The sequence below is a fragment of the Apus apus genome, chromosome 5 (assembly GCF_020740795.1).
Source record: "Apus apus isolate bApuApu2 chromosome 5, bApuApu2.pri.cur, whole genome shotgun sequence".
NCBI classification, from domain to species: domain Eukaryota; kingdom Metazoa; phylum Chordata; class Aves; order Apodiformes; family Apodidae; genus Apus; species Apus apus.
The window spans coordinates 53,834,954-53,851,670 of NC_067286.1; the positions used below are offsets into that span (position 1 = coordinate 53,834,954).

At 39.1% G+C, this 16,717-nt stretch overlaps 1 protein-coding gene across 1 annotated transcript in view; it reads right to left on the minus strand.

Moving 5' to 3' along the window:
• BEGAIN (brain enriched guanylate kinase associated) overlaps window positions 1-16,717 on the minus strand; it is a 154,237-nt gene that overhangs the window by 4,881 nt on the left and 132,639 nt on the right. The window contains 2 exon segments of the mRNA XM_051622581.1: window positions 451-534; window positions 3,783-3,890. Of these exon segments, the coding sequence (XP_051478541.1) occupies window positions 451-534; window positions 3,783-3,890 (192 nt within the window).

A 16,717-nucleotide genomic window follows, 5' to 3' on the forward strand; every position in this document is an offset into this window, starting at 1 on the left:
TAGAAATTAGCTGGACTGGAAAATAGCTTCAGGAAGAAAATTGATTATATCAGAATCTCTGATGCCTGCAGCTTGTCAATTCCCTGCTCTCACTTGCCGCAACCCCCAACCCCCTCTTCCCCCAGCATTTTGCAGTCTAGAGTTCTCAGCACTGTGGTTTAGCTAAGACCTTTATCTTTCATGTGATCAGCACATGCTACCAGATAGCCAAGGTTTTGGGAAAGACAATACCTCTGAATTGCATCACTGGCTGTGATTTTGTCAGCACCTCCCTCAGCTGCACAGGACACCAGCAGGTGCACAAGCCCTCCTGAAGCTTAACAGAAGGGGGAGGGAAGGGGGGAATCAAAGCCTTAAGGGCAAAAAAGTCTGGAATTGATATGTGTCAAATAACCTGTTTTCCATAAAATATTTATTTATTTGATTATTCACCAAATTCGGTCACATTACCTCAGAAAGCTTATGTGCCCTGTCGTAATTCTTGCTGCACTGGAGCAACTGAGCAGCTAAATTGCAGTCCTTCCTATAGAGCTCCTAGAAAAACAAGAATAGCCTGGTTTTTAAAGTTTGCAAATCACTTGTGGCTTTCAACCTTTCTCCCATACCTGAGCAAATTTTAAAAAACTGACTTTGGGGAAAATTGGAGTATACATTAACTTTTAAATACATGTTTCTGGCATGGTCTTAAGGTGTTTCCCTCTTTTCTCTGTGAGGGCTGATAAAATTACTAAAAAATTAGTATTTTAGAACTGTTACTACAGAACAGTAATCTGAATTTAAAAAAATGGATACTTACCATTAGGAACTGGACTTTGTACTGTTAACATGCATGGTGCTATGAAGGGCAGAATAAATGTGATCTTTTAAGCAAAAAGAAAATTTAAGAGCAGAGTATTATCCAGCTCAGCACTGAGATACTACTTCAGAAAATGCTGAAACAATCATATGAGACTGTGGGAGAAATTCACTGCAGAAGTACACATTGTCTTTTTTTTTAAGAAGTCCTTTTCTCCTAATGGAACTTTTTTGCTGATTCCTGACTCCTTTCATATCTTGCAGTTTGCAGCTATGCAAATATATTAAATCTTACTGCAAATAGTTGATGCCAAGAAAAGGATATTTTCACTGGGTGAGAATTTACCATAAGAATTCTGCACAGGGAAAAAGAGAATATAAACAAGTTGGTTATACTATATTTATATTGAATGCCTCCCACAGCCTATTTAATGGGAAAATCCAGTACATAAATTTGCCCTTCATTTAATTTAACACAAGTGACTGTTACTGTATCTTTCAACCAGTATCTTTGGGTCCCTGGAGGTAAGAGTTGTATGTTGCTTCTCCTGATCTAGGTGCCATTAAAAACAAGGTTAACTTTACCGATGGCCCTATATGAGAAAGGCAAAGCATAAAGATGCTATGGACTCTAGGCTGTGTTAACCTGTAAAAATTAGAAAAAGTTTATAGAGAAAAGGTGTTGAATACTGAAACTATTTGTATTTTCTCTGGCACTGTTGTTATAACTTTATTGCATGCAGATTTTTGCTGTTCCAAGTGTTTTCTAAAAACTGATAGATGTATTCTATGAAAAGGAAAGGTGGAAATGTTCTGTAATAGCAGGTGCAACAAGATGTTCTTGAGAGTCTGTGAGGCATGTGGATAGTAAATGTATCAGTAGTTCATTAGATTTACATATTGAAGGGCTTTAGGTACTCTTGGTTTGTGGGGGTTTTTTTTGTGTTTTTTTTTTTTGTCTGTGTGAGCTTTTATACATGTCACTTCTCTCTTAAATGTACATTTATTTATGTAGGCCTTAAGTTTTATATTAGTACACACTGTTTTTACTCCTGAAACCAGATGCAAACAGTAGGAATCCAAGAATTCAATTTAGAAGAAAAATCTGTTGCATGAGCATGTGATTCTGGTAAGTTATAAGCACATTAAACACATAATATATTGCTGCAAAATGTATAGCACAGACAAGTACTCCAAGTGCTGTACAACATTACTAGGCCCACAAAAATAAGATCACTCCAAAATCTAATCCTTTCTTCAGAAGCTGTGAGCCTCTGTGAGTTTCTGTGCAGCAGTTGTCATGGAGAGTACAAAAACCATTTCTGACACTTTATTTTTAGCAGCTTTAAAAATTACTACAGAAAAATTTCATGTGAGTTGAATGTGCCACATGTACTTTGTTCTCAATATCCTTTAATGTGCATCTCAATGGAAGCCAGCCACATCTGTGGCAACTAGAACAATAACCAGCAATTCATACCAGAAGTGTTTTCCATAGCTAAAACATGTTTCTGCATTAAAAGCATCATCTTTCTCATCTGATAGAATAATAAGGGGAAATACAATCAAAAGAAGAAATATTGGCAGGACAGAATGTGTTCTCCACATGTAGGAGTTGCATACCTATTAGGTACCTAATGACATTTTTTTTCAGTTTTTTATTTAAAAATTTGAAATGAAACCTTTACTTTCATTAGTGATGCTACATAACTAAGGCCAGAATTTTGTCTGTGAATCTCAAGTATGAAGAAGTGGTTCTGTCATTTGAGGCTTCTGGGCTGTACTCTAATATTCAAAGAAGTTCAGAATAATTCCTGGAAGAAGAGTACTTAGTACTCCAGTCCAGACTAAGCAGCCTGTTAAAAACTATGAATATTGAAAATGCTTCTTCAAATGTGGGCTTAAACCTGAATCCATGAAGTAGTGTAATACTCACTGAAAGAGTGTTACAATTTTTTCCCCTTCTATTTTAAATCTGAATAAATCCACTTATTTGAGCTGAATTAGTCTGGCCATACAACTGTGTTTCTATAACCTAAGTGTAGCTTATTGCATTTACCCTGTTCCATTAGTTGCAGCTATTAGAGTTATGAAGTAACTGTCATTTCAGCACAATTTGTATAAAGGTAAAGGGTCTAATTGTGAACTCTTTGTTTCCGTTGGAAAGCTGTTAATCACATCAGCACAATTCACATCAACAGGTATATTAATGGAATCAAATGCTCCCTGCTATGATCAAGAGTTCATATGAAATATGGGAAGATTGAATGTAAGGTGCTGAAAAATAAGTGCTAAGAGAAACATGCCTTCTGCAAATGAATTTTGAATTAAATGTATAAGGAATGTCACAATAATGAACTAAAGGTCTACAATCTTCCTTTCTTTGCTGTCTTTATATATGTAGGTAAATTGTTACACATGAACTGCAGCTGGGGAAATCCTGGCTCCTGCTCCCTGCAATGACCTGAACAGCCAGGTGGGGTAAATCCTACCTTCTTCTAGTAGAGCTCATTTGTGCTGGGCATCCCATCTCAGCAAGCAAAGCAAAAACTGAAAGACCAGAGGAACTGAAGGAAACGTAAGGCTCTATCTACACTGTGCCCAAAATCCTTATGATGAATCATCAGGTAATACATGTGTTCATGTAAGGGTTCTAAGCATGTGCTTCTGCCAGTTTGCTGTACTAGACTGAAACCCATGGTAAAGTCATAGTGGGAATAATGCCATTTCTTAGATTTTTTTTTCCCATCAGTTTTAGGTTAGACATAAGGCAAAAATATCAATGAAATATCTCACCCCAATGCCATGGCTTAAGGAGAGCTGAATTTACAGAATGATGGGAACAACTAATATGAGTTTTAACTGTTGAGGCCACAAGTTACAATGTGTATAAACAATACAAAATTATTCTGTAATTCCATGGGAAGTGTGTGACATAATTTATTTCTGAATATAATCTCAAGATGCATCCATAATTCAATACTTACATTGTCTTCTGACAACTTATCTATTGTCACCTTGGCCTCTATTAAGTGATTATTGAGTGCAATTATTTCATGGCTCAAAGCCCGTTTTTCCTCTTCATAATGTTGACCCTGTGTAGAAAATGGAGTAGTCAGTATTTTTTTCTACTGTCAAAATATTTCAGGACAAGGCGCAAACACTGATGTCATTAAGTCCAGGGAAAAGCACAACTTTTTTTATTTTATTTTTTTCCATTTTCAGACAGCAGATGAGTCAATACACTTTGAAAATACAGAGGTCAACTTGAGCTCACATTAGGAACCTTCACAAAAGACTCTAGCTAGCCTGTGCAAAAGCATTCAATTGAGCACCAGCTATTCCTGCTTCATCTCAAGGCAGGGCTTCTAACCTGGAAGTGACTTGGGCTGCTCTTGACTTTTCCTACAAGAATGTTGCACTTGTACCACGTAACTTCTGTTCTCATTGATGGGGAAGAACAATATTTTAAAAGGAAAATAGCCGTGTTTGAGCCAAATTCTTTTTAGCTGTTGACTGTGTTGGCTGTTTTAAATTGAGGTTGTTAATTTCTCAAGATTAATGTTTGCCTGATTTCAGGGTTAACACTCATTAGCAGAATGTGACCCACTGTGGCATAACAGGAAAATAGTCTGATTCAAGCTTCTTACTGCCCACTAATTTAATCTTGTTACCAATATGTTGTAACACTTTATTATACATGCAAAGGAAAGTGCCACTGGCCCTTTCCATGCTGTGTCCCATTTTCATACTGCAGGGTTTATCATGCCACATCATATATAAATAATTTATTTGTAGCAATAATTTATAACTTTACCTGCAGCCTTACATTAGTATTAAAAAGTATGCTCTCTTCTGAATGATTTAGCTGAGATCAAGGCATCTTCATTGAGCTCAGAGCTGTACAAGACCATGATAACAAGAAGATTTGCCAGTTATTTGCAGGTGTCTTTTAGAAAGCAAAATTGTGACCAGAACAGAAAGGAAGGTAAAGTTTAATGTACATCCATTGTGTTTTGCAAACACAATCCAGTGACAAAGTCACAATTTCACAGCCTGTTCCATAATTTTTAAAGTAATTTGTGAAGGACTTTCTCCAGCAGGTCGATTGTATTAGCTACTGACATTTCCCAGATGCCGTATTTCCAGGGTCACACAAAAATCTTCCATCAACACACAGTCGGTTTTGTCAGCTAATTGACAGCCATGGGAGTTGTATGTTTTGAAGTCCAGACAAATATCAAGGTTAATTACCCAGCTGCAAAACACCAAGCTATATTAAAGAAGGGTGATTAAATTGGAAGTGACAAGTCTCATCCTATGTTGTTATTTAAAAAAAACCCACCTTCTCAATGGGTCTAAGGAAACCCACAGCTTGCTTTAAACAGCACAGATATGATTGAAGTCTCTTTGGGAAGGTCTGAACTGGCCTGTTTTAATGTCAGCTTTTCTACAGACCGTCTGTTCCCTGTTGTTGCAAGACCTCTGTCCTGACAGCCCAGCTGTGCCTGGAGGCTGGTTCAGCCTTGACACCTCTCCTGTTTTCCTTCCCATTGATCAGGTGCTCCTGCTGTCTGCCTGGATGCTGTATCATGGAAAGCCAAGGAGTACCTCTGAGAGCTTGCAAGTGCTCTAGACACAGTGATTTTAGCAAGACACAAGATCTTAGGGACTGTGGCTTTTAGTTAGGCAGACTGACATGGTTTTATATGAGGTCCTTAAATCTCATTGATTTTACTGTGAACTGAACAACTAGGCCCATTGTAAACCTCCTGAACATCTGTGCACCTCTAGAAATCTGTCTTGTTTGAGAGTATGACTGAAGATTACATTTTCAAAGGTATTAAGTTGTGCAATGAGGTAGACAAATGCTATATTGACATCTCCAACTACCAACATACCTGGGGAAAATGTGTTCCCTTAATTTTCCAAGTAATTTCATGATTTTGAAGGATCCAGCCTCACTGAGTAGAGACATAATCTCCCAAATAACCGTTTGTATTGAAGATTTTATTAATCCTTGTATGACAAGTTGTCATGAATGCCAGGGCAGCTGATGTGTAGGAGCCTCATTTGCTCTAAGTCTCTCTGATGCCAATGAGTGTTGTTCTTGTCTAACCAAACTGAACTTGATTCAATATATTTTACAGGTCAGGAAAGATAATCTGATCAAGGATCTTCACCACTGACAGGAAGGCATAGAAAGGCAGCAGGTTCAGGCTTTGGAAGCAGTACTTTCCATTGCATTGAGTAATGTTGAATCTGATGGGATTATGATTTCGTTTTATTTCAGTTATGAGAAATTTTGGGCTGATATTTTCCAGACATCAAGTGTGCCTTTAAAATTGTTTTTATTTATTTTTTTTGAACTGTTAAATTTTTCACAGTCCAAATTTATACTGTACAGGCCAGCAGATAGACACTAAAATCATAAACCTCTCAACAGTTCTGTGGAGGAGAAAGGAAGGTCAGTCCCAGTCTTCTCCATCAGTATATGCTGGCATTTTTCTCTTGAAATCAGTGTTGTTGACAGGAAAATAAAGTCTGTCCCACTGTGGCAAAATGATGATGGACATGACCCTGAAAGGCTTTGGCACATGGACCACATATTGTGTGTCCAACTTTATATGTTCAGGGCTTCAGCCAGATGTTATTGTGGCCCAGTGGTGGCAATAAGAGAAGCTTAATCCTAAAACCATTTTAGGGAAAATGGTGCAGCTGGAGGAGATTACATGGTAGTGCTGAATCACTGCATTAGAAGGATTGCTGGTTACTGGGGACTCCTGAGTGCTCCAGTTGCCATTGGACAATCCTATTTTCAGCATTAGTTACAGATGTCAGAGAGGGATGAAAGCAGGACAGAAATCATAATGTCAGTGCTATGATTAGGAGTTACAAATAGAAATGCTTATTTTACTTTTGGCAGATCCTTCTATGTCTGGTAGTTTTTAGATGCTTGGTTCTCCTGCTCTTCATAAGGCTGGTGACCTGTCCTCTCTCCTTTTGGCAGTGCTTTCCACTGTGCAGGTGCTAACAAACTGTCTCTCAAAACTCAATAACAAATTAAGTTAATGGTGTTATTAATATGCCAATAGCTTGCAGCTGGGCTGAGGGCTCCTGAAGTCTACTTCAAAAGGCCACAGCTATACACTGCAATGGGCTGAGCTTCTGGTGGATTCAGAAATCTGTGTTGGGTCAGCTCAGTGCATCTTGCCCCTGCCTCCACTCCTGGCACAGAGCCAAAACGAAAGAATGCCGATCCAAAGTGTCTGACTAACTTGAGAGAACTGCAATCACTTGCCCATGTCTGAGTCAGATCAAATTTGTACTGCTGGATGACTGGAGCAGTACACAGGGCTGGTATTAATATTGAGGGAACGAAGCTCTTGGAGCCCTTGCTCCTAGCCTGAACTTAGCATGAGCCTCACTGCTTCCTGCTCAGATCTGGTAAGGAATTAGGTATCTGCTTTTCACAACAGGATCAAATGATATAATAAAAGATATCTCTGTCCTGAACCTTGTTTTTCTTATAATTTGTATCTTTCATAGTAACAACATCCCTCATATCATCACAGATGCATAAAAGTATAAAGCCTGACTTTCAAGAGTGTTTAGTATTTTCTAGTACCTTTACCTGTTATCTGTGGTAGAAGTGAGATTAAAAGAGTTTTGGCAGGTTGATACATCATGGAATAATTAATAGATAAGTATGTTTTGGAAAGTAACAGAAGCTGCATAAAAATACCTGCTTTTCTCTTGTACTAGTGTACCCACAAAGGTTCATATTCTAGTACTTCAGCAGAAGTGGAGCAGCCTAAAAGTTGTCTGTCTCTCTGATAATGTTTCAGTCTTCCTTCAAAGCTTTCCAGCAGCTGGAGAGGGTCCTACCATAAAGCAGTGTCAGCCTATTAGTCCAGGCTAGACTGCACACTGTCATCTCTGCTGTCCTGCAGAAGCTTTGAGATATGTACAGACCTTTTGAAATCAGTCTCAGCTTTGTATATGAGCAGTACAGGTCTGTGGAAATGTCAGCCTTTCACACATGGCAAAGGGAATCTGTTCTTGATGTTGCTGTAAGGAACATTTCAATGAACTGCATTGCAATGCTACCATGAGAATAATATAATGGTAGTAGTGACCATCAGGGCAGGTCAGCAACATCCTTTTGGAAATACCCCTTAATAAGCAATGCATGAATGACAGACAGAGAGAGAGACTTGTTTTGTTACAAATGCCACCAAAGTGGCATTCCTGTATACTTGGACAGAGGTTTACTGCAATGTATTTTGAAATACAGGCTGAGCTTTTTTCCCCTTTTTTCTTTGCTGTTGTGCTTGTCCAAGAGGAAGACAGCACTTCATGGGAGAAATTCCCCACTGGTCCAGTAACAGTGTTAACTCAGTACTTTTCTTACAGAGCAGCACTTAAGACATTTTCATTGCAAACGTTAATAGGTGATGTAAGGCATCTGCTAAGCAACTGCAATGTACTTATGGTTGTGCTATGGATTGTAGTTGGTGGACAAGTGCTTGTGGGGATATGCTTCCAGAACAAGGTCTGTATATTTTAAGGTGACACTTTATAATCCTGTTGAGTTATCCTATGAAGGGTAAAACAGAGCAGTTGCAGATAACGCAAAACTGGGAGGAGTGGCTCATACAGCAGAGGATTGTGCTGTTACCCAGAGGGACATTGGCAGGCTGGATAAATGGGCTAACAGAAACCTGATGAAGTTCAACAAGTGGAAGTGCAAAGTCCTGCACCTGGGGAGGAACAACTTCATGCACCAATATATGCTGAGGGCCACCAGCTGGAAAGCAGCTTTACAGAAAAGGACCTGAGGATGCTGGTGGACACTAGGTTTAATATGAGTACAAGACAGATATGAACATACTAGAGACACAGCCCAAGAAATAGCTAGGGAGATGATTAAGGGACTCGAGCATCTCTTTTATGAGGAAAGACTGGGAGAACTGGGACTGTTCAGCCTGGAGAAAAAAAGACTCAGGTGGGTCTCATAGATGTGTATAAATATCTGAAGGGAGGGTGCAAAGAAGAGAAAGCCAGGCTCTTTTCAGTGGTGTCCAGTGGCAGGCCAAGAAAGAGGTAATGCACACCAGCTGAATGCCAAGCATTGCCATCTGAACAGCAGGAAACTGTGTGATTGTGTGAGGTTCTACTGAGCACTAGAAGAGGTTGCCCAGAGATGTGGAGTTTCAATTCTTGGATATATTCAAAAGCTATCTGAATATGGTCCTGGGCAACTTGGTCTAGGTGCTTGAGCAGGCGGGTTGGACCAGATGACCTTCAGGGTTCCCTTAAAGCCTCAACCATTCTGTGATTCTGGGAGTTCTGTAGCAAATTGCGACTATCATGCCTCACTTTTCTGCTGTGTTAAGTGGTGTGCAGCATGTAGGGCTGTTATGATATATGGCATTTTAAAATCTGCTTACTAGCAAATTCCGATATCCGTAATAGAAGCAAATGCTTCTATTGGTATGCAAATATGATTTAAGATATGATCAATGCATCTCTAGGTCCTAATAAAACAGGGAATAAGCATGCATTGAACATGATATAAGTTCACTTTGAACATGGTATAAATTAATGTATGTTTTTCCCTGGTATTTCGTCAAGACTTCAAACAGACCTCAGGTTAGACTTAGTGCATGTGAATGTATATTTTTTTGGAGTTAGCGAAGCAGCATCTAGTTATTAATAATAATTACACTAATAATGGGGGATGAGAGTGTGTTATCTATCACAAAAGAAAGGCACCCAGATGCTCCATACATTCTCAGTGACTGTTCAACTACAGTACTTCAAGGATGAGTAAGGATGAATTTGTTTTATTGCATCTCTCAGTGTATCTCTCATATCCTGTAGAGATATAAATAAATACAGTGATCCCTCATGAAACTGAAGGGGACAACATGCAATAGTGCCTATCACCAGCTGTGGAAACTTTTCACTGTTGCAGAGGGTAATGATGTACCTTAGGTCAAGCTAGTGTGCACTCTTTTCCCCTTCAGGTATGTCATTGTCTTTGCTGAGCAAGGCACAGTTTTGAAGTGTTCGAACTTGCTTGCAAAGTGGTAAATAAAAACTGGGTTGGTGAGGGGGATGACTAGGCCAGGGGCATATCTAACAATGTAAAGAAAACAAGAATGAAAAGTCTTGTGGTGGAAGCAAAACCTTTTCTTCTATCGTAACTCTTGAAGAAAACAGATGTTCTATTTATGGTGCTCCTGCATAGACTTAATGTATCCCATGTTTTAGCAACTGGCTCATAAAAAAGCAGAATGTGGTTTAGATTTGCGGGTATTGTTGGGTATTCTCTGCAGTAATTAATTATTTTAAGCATTCCTTTATGTTAGTTTCTGCTCTGCAGATCTTCATGTTATGATGATAGTTGAGATGTCTGTGTGTGTGCATATTTATGGATGTGTTTGAGCTCTAGCTGTGGATATCCCCCACTCACACTCACTAGCACCCATGGGCAGAAACTGCCATAAAACCAGAGAACTGACAAGATGAGAAGAAGAAGAATGGAAGACGTTTCAATAAATCATAAAACTGCATCAACTGATACCAGTTCATGACATGATCCTTGGGGTGTAGGATTTGGTGCTCATCATTGCTTGAGTGCACCATTGAACTTGTATTGCAGTTTTCATTTTACTTCTCTGCTTAACAATCCTATTTTGGTTCAACACTAAAATGAGTATGCCAGGCAGCTATTCACTTACAGACTCACCGAACCTGCAAGTCTGTTTCAGAATTTGCATCTTTACAAGTAACTGGAGAAAAAGAGCCAAACATTTAGCTAATTTACTAGGTAATTCCTTGTCAAGTTACAAACAAAACTGCAGGAATGTTTAGAAACGTATGCAGGGTCTGTGTCAACATCCTGATTGCACTTCACGATGTACCACTGTCTTATCTTTGCTTCTCACTGCAATAACTCCCAGGACACTCATCCTTGCATCAACAGCCTTTCATGGTGCTAATGGAGCCTGGCTTTTGGGAATGTCATTACATTATGATAAAGAAGAATGACTAATACATTATATTTGTTCTATGGTATATTAGATATTTATTTAAAGTGATTTTCTGTTTTCAAGCTGCCAAGGGTTTGGGCAACGCTGCATTTTTCAGAGACAAATGTGTGGCATTAAGGATTTTAAAATATTTCCTTTTCTTGTCGGATCAGAGAAACTATGTTGTTGATATGTCTTGTGCCAGAAGATTTACCTATTGCAAAAATCTATGTTATATTGGAGTTCTTCCATTAAAGAAGGGAGAGACAAGAATATTTTTTCAAGGCAACAGGCTTTTCTTGTGATGAACACATGGGATGAAAGGAAGCAATTACTGTATGGGGCTTGGGTTGGCTCAGGGAAAGAGTAATTTTTCTGCTCTTGCCATAGTTTAAGTTTTTGGGTTTTTTATTATGTAATTTTATCAAGGAGTTCATAAAAATAATTAGAGAATAATTATATGGTCATAGAGAAATGAAATAATAGAGGCTTCAATTGAGCTACTGGTAAGAAGCAAAATATTTTTCAAGGAGAAAAAGAAGTTTTGTGAATGGGTTTCAAAGGAGAAGGACCACTGATCCAAGCCACACAATGCAGGCTCATCAGGCCTGCAACTTGAAACTATCACTCTGATGACTGATTGTTTGATGCTCAGACTTTCTAGCCACACAAGTTCATCTGTGGGAACGGAGAAATTAGTGGAGACAAGAAATTGCTTAGACTCCACTTAATGGAGCAGGAGGAGAAAGTTCTGTCAATTTCTCTGAGTAAAGCAATAGGCTTAGGAAGGAAAATGTGGAATTCGGAACTTTGGAATATTATTTTTATTTCACGTTAATTTCAGATCTTTTTAATATGCAAGTGAATTCTAATTAGACATGACTACTTAAAGAAGGTCAATTTTACAACCAAACAACAAAACCAAGGCTAGACTATTTGCAGTACTTCACTATTTAGTACTTTGTTTTGCTTTAGGAATTTTGAAATTCAAGTCACCTTATGACATTTTTTTCTTAATAATTAGATATGTAGAAGAAAAATTAAATACCCCTTCCCCCTCTAATTTCTGTCTTAAAATAACTGTTTGGCTAAATGCTGTCTTGCAAATTTTTGTCTCTCTGAATGGTTTGCTATGATTTATGATGCTCCCATGGCAAGGCTGAATTATCCTCTCTAGGTTTACACTTGCACTTGAGAGCACAAAATTCATTCTTGTGCTGAGCCAGATTTGTGTCCGAGCCCTGCTTGGAGCTTCCTGGCCAGCTCAGAGCCAGCCACACAGCACTGCTCTGCCTGCAGCGCTTGTCACAACACTAACCCTGGTATTAGTCTCCTGGCTGTGTTATCCTGTAGGCTTTTGTCACCTGATTGCCCCAGTTCACATCTAGGGCTCTTGCTGGAATGGCTCCTTAGAAACAGGTCCACATTCTAAATGTGTATGCCTTTATATTCTGCTCTTCTCATCTCTTAGATCTGTTTAATATACATTGAAACAGCAACTGGGATATCGATTGGAAAAATCTGGTGAGCTGGCTGAAAAATTGCAAGTGCAGTAGAGGGAATAAGCACAATACACTTGTGTCTTTTCTGTGTGAATTACTCCCTTTTTTTTATTTTTTTATTTTTTTTTATTAGACAAAGTCTTTGGTATTTACTTTGTAAAATTTCATGTTGGGTAAAGCTATTTAAGGTTTGGTGGGTTCCTCCCACCCCAAATCTACCCCAATGCCTTGGGAACACTGTGAGAAAATCCCTATAAGCTCTTTTCAAGGCAGGGCAGGGGAAGTCCATTAAAGTGCTCTGTTCAAATATCTGGCCCTTCAGACTCTGCAAACCAATGTATTTTTGGCAGCATCCCAATTCAAGCTGCCACAAGCAAGTATAATGACTACATTAAATAACTAGTGTGAAAAAAAAGTGTAAGAAGAGTAACTATGTAAATTTTTGAACAAAGAGCATTCCTTCCAATCCTGCTAATATTTTATTCAAGTCTCCTCTGCCTTCTAACTCAGCTCTCTGCAGAGCTGTTTTGGTAGTAGTTGTTGTGGTTTTTTGTCTAGGTTTAACTGGCTCTTTGGAACAGCTGAAAAACCCTTGGTGGCGGGATGGATGGGCAGGAGTAAACTCTGCTGGTATAAGGAAAGGCTGCAGAATGGATCTCTTGGTGTACAGCTTAAGCTTTACTATAAAGGAAGTACAACATTTCCTCCCCATCTGACTGCTGGGATCAAATCCAAAGAAAATAAAACATGGGTCTATTTTAAGAAAGGATTTGTTCCCACAGGCAGATAGGAAGCTCACTGCTGTATATTCCTTACATTGCTGTTCAGGGTGGTCATTTGAACTGTTGTCTCCAGAGTTTGCACAGATGAGAGAGGCTCTGCCTTTGGTCAAGAGAAATGTCATAACATTCCTTCCATGTCCTAAGATGATTGCTATATAAATTGATTGTCTCACCTGAATCAGCTCTACTCTCCTCTGTGCCATTTCAGAGCTATTCTGGAATTTCATTTGTCGCCTTAACTATTGTGCATTATACTGTAACTCCACAGTCCTTTTTTTAGTAGTGAATCTGGTTCAAAAGGACTTTGCTGCCACACAGCAGTTCATGGCCCCATCAGCTGTGCTGACACAATTTTGTTGCCATCCTGAAAGCCAGGCAGGTGAAAAATAACCCTTTAAAATGGAAAAAAAACCCACCCTGTTTGGGAAAGAGGTCTTTTAAGCTGTCTTTGCCATTGAGAAATATGTACCATTGAGAAATTCAGTACCCCTGGTATTTCTTTGTGGCATTCAGACATCTGTCCCACAGACTGAATATCATTCAGTAGTACCTGAAGATTCAGTTTTCTTTAACTCTAGAGCTTTGCAAAAATTTGAACACTGATTTCTTGATACAATTCATTATAGCTATTCTTATATATCCTAATAATATTAAATCTCTAAGTTCCTATTTTCACAGCAGCTTATAAATGTTAATACCCTCCTCAGCAGAGGCTAAGGCAGACCTTCCCTTATTTATATGTCTAGAGAGTTGTTGTCCAAGTCTAAGCTAGTTACCTTCCTGCCTTCCTTCAATTGGCATAGAGAATTTTCAAGGCATGAAATTCCTCATTGTATAGTGATTTTTTTGAGAATTGCCAGAGGAACAGCTCTCCAACAGTGCCTGCTTCTCCCCACTGGCTGTTAGCAATGCTGAGGATAAAAATGCTCCAGACATTTACATGCTAAACACACATCTAGATTTTAGATATCCAAAATTAGACAAAGTGAAGCTTATTTCAAGTAACTAGCTCAATACCATAAAAACCATATTTGGCAGAAGCAAGGACTGAATCCATATCTCCCAGGACATAGGTCTTGTAGTTCACAGGAAGCTTGTTTTTCTGTGACTGTCTGTATGGAAGAGTGGTATGAGGTGATTTTACAAATAATGTGAGTATGGCTAACTTTGATTAAGTTGATTGGAAATGACCTGTTGCCAGTTTTGACGGGAAAACCTCAAGAAGTATACGATATTCTTCTCCCTTGGGTAACAGGAACTCTATGCCTCTGCATTTGCAAACACTTTCCCCCTTTTTTAACAGGTCTGCTTCCTGAGTGCACTCATTGTTCTTATTTTATCTGATTAAAAAGCTGATACCTAGCATATTTTCCCCTGTGAAGACATGTATCCAAGTCAGTTGTCTTTCTTTGCTACACTAAAGAAATACATTCTTTGAGTCTCTTGCTGAGGCAGCTTCTTTCCTTCTCACTCTTATTTTTCAAGTGTCAGTCAGCTTGAATGATTTTCCACATCCTTTAAAAAAATGTAAATGTCATAACTTCATCCACTGTCTTCAGACTGGATTTTCACTGGTCTGAAACAGTGGCAAACTCATCGTTTTACTCTATTCATTTTTCCCATAGTTACACCTGTACTATATTTGTCATCTTTGTCATGAGGTGCTGCTGGGAGCTCCTGTTGAGTTCCTCAGCCAGTGAGACTTTCAGAGTCTCTGACCTTTCCTGAGTTACTGCTTTCCAAAGTACAGCCCCCTCCTTCCATTTCCCCCTCCCTGATTTTTGGATACAGTCTGCAAAGCATCTTTGTAGATTTTATGCTTCTAATTGTCTCTGAGAAAACATATTTTGGCTGGGTGGGCACTTATTTAACCATGTTGCTAATCCTTTTTATCTCATTTTAGCAGTAATAACTCTACATCTATTTTTAGGACATTGTTGAAAACATTGATTAATGCTGAGATTTGTGTGAATCATGGGGATGTCCTGATCCAGCCCTCTGAAATGACGTTTTTATACTGGAAATACCCCAATGCCTACTACTTTTTGAGGTGGCTATTTAATAATTTTGCCACCAACTACTAACTGCTTTTGATGCTCTGTTATGGTAGTTTTGTAATCACAACCCTAAAAAGTGGTACTCATCATGTCTTATTATCCAGATACATCTATTCAATTGCCTTTGCTAAAGAAATTGTAATTTATTTAAAATTTTTCATAAAAACCCATTGGCTTCCATTATTTATACCCCTATGATTTCATTTTCCAGTAGCTGATCACGAACAATCACTTTGTGCTTCGTACAGCCTCTGTTTTCCCAATTCTACACATGACCTCATGGATGTTGGTACAGATGTTGGTACAGATGTTTTTCAGCCTCTCAGAATGTTCCCAACATTCAGAGACTTACTTAAAATAAACCTCAGCTTAACACATTAGTATGTATTTTTAATTTAGCCTGGAGTAGGAAGCTGGGAATCTGATCAGCCAGTTCTTTTTAGGACTCTTTGGTGCAAGCTTCAGTAGGCTGCTGTTTTGGTTTTTTTAAAATATTTTTACAAGTGTTCCCTAAGACATATTGCTCAACATTCCCCATAGGTTGCATTGATTTTTAAAGTTGCATTGCAATCAGCAGAAAAAAAATGTTCTGGCTTAAAGCCAAATGTGGCACAAGAGCTCTGCCTCCTGCCAAGTGCAGCTGAGTAAAGAGGGAAACATGCTATCTGGTTTCTGGCCCATGTGGCAAGGCAAAGACTTGAAGTGGTGTAAAATGCCCCAGTTACGTCAGAAGGACACATTTTCCAGCATAGGCAGCCTGTGACAGTGGCTTTGCAAAGCTGGTGTAAGAAGCACAGGACAGTTACACTATGTATGGCCAGAGGGGAGCTGTTTTGTATTTGGACAACACAGGGCCACAGAGAGAAAGTGGGGGGACTTTGTCCAGTATTATTGCCTCTGAGTTTTTAGGTACCTCAACAGTGGAAACATTTAGTACATCGCTGGATGTTGCATCAACTGATTTTGAAAAACTCTCCTGCAACGCATCAAAGATGGAAACTCTGTCTGTAATGAACTTTTCAGTCTAACCTCAACACATCTGAAAGTCTCACCTCTGTGCCCAGCAAGATCATGGAGCAGATCCTCCTGGAAAATCTGCTAAGGCACATGGAAAACATGGAGGTTGTTGGTGGCAACCAACATGGCTATGCCAATGGCAAATCATGCCTGACAAATTTGGTGGCCTTTTATAATGGGGTCACAGCACTGGACAAGGGAAGAGCAACTGATGTCATCTACCTGGCCTGGTGCAAAGCCTCATAGAATCATAGAACTGCAGAATGGTTAAGGTTGGAAGGGACCTTAAAGATCAGCAGGCTCCAACCTCCCTGCTATGAGCAGACGCTGCACACTAGGCCAGGCTGGACAAAGCCCCATCCAGCCTGGTCTTAAACACCTCCAGGGAAAGCATTTGATACTGTTCTGCATGATAACCTGGTCTCAAAATTGAAAGACTATTAATTTGATGGGTGGACCACTTGGTGGATAGGAATTGGCTGGATGGTCACACTCAGAGAATAATGATCAACGGCTCAATGTCC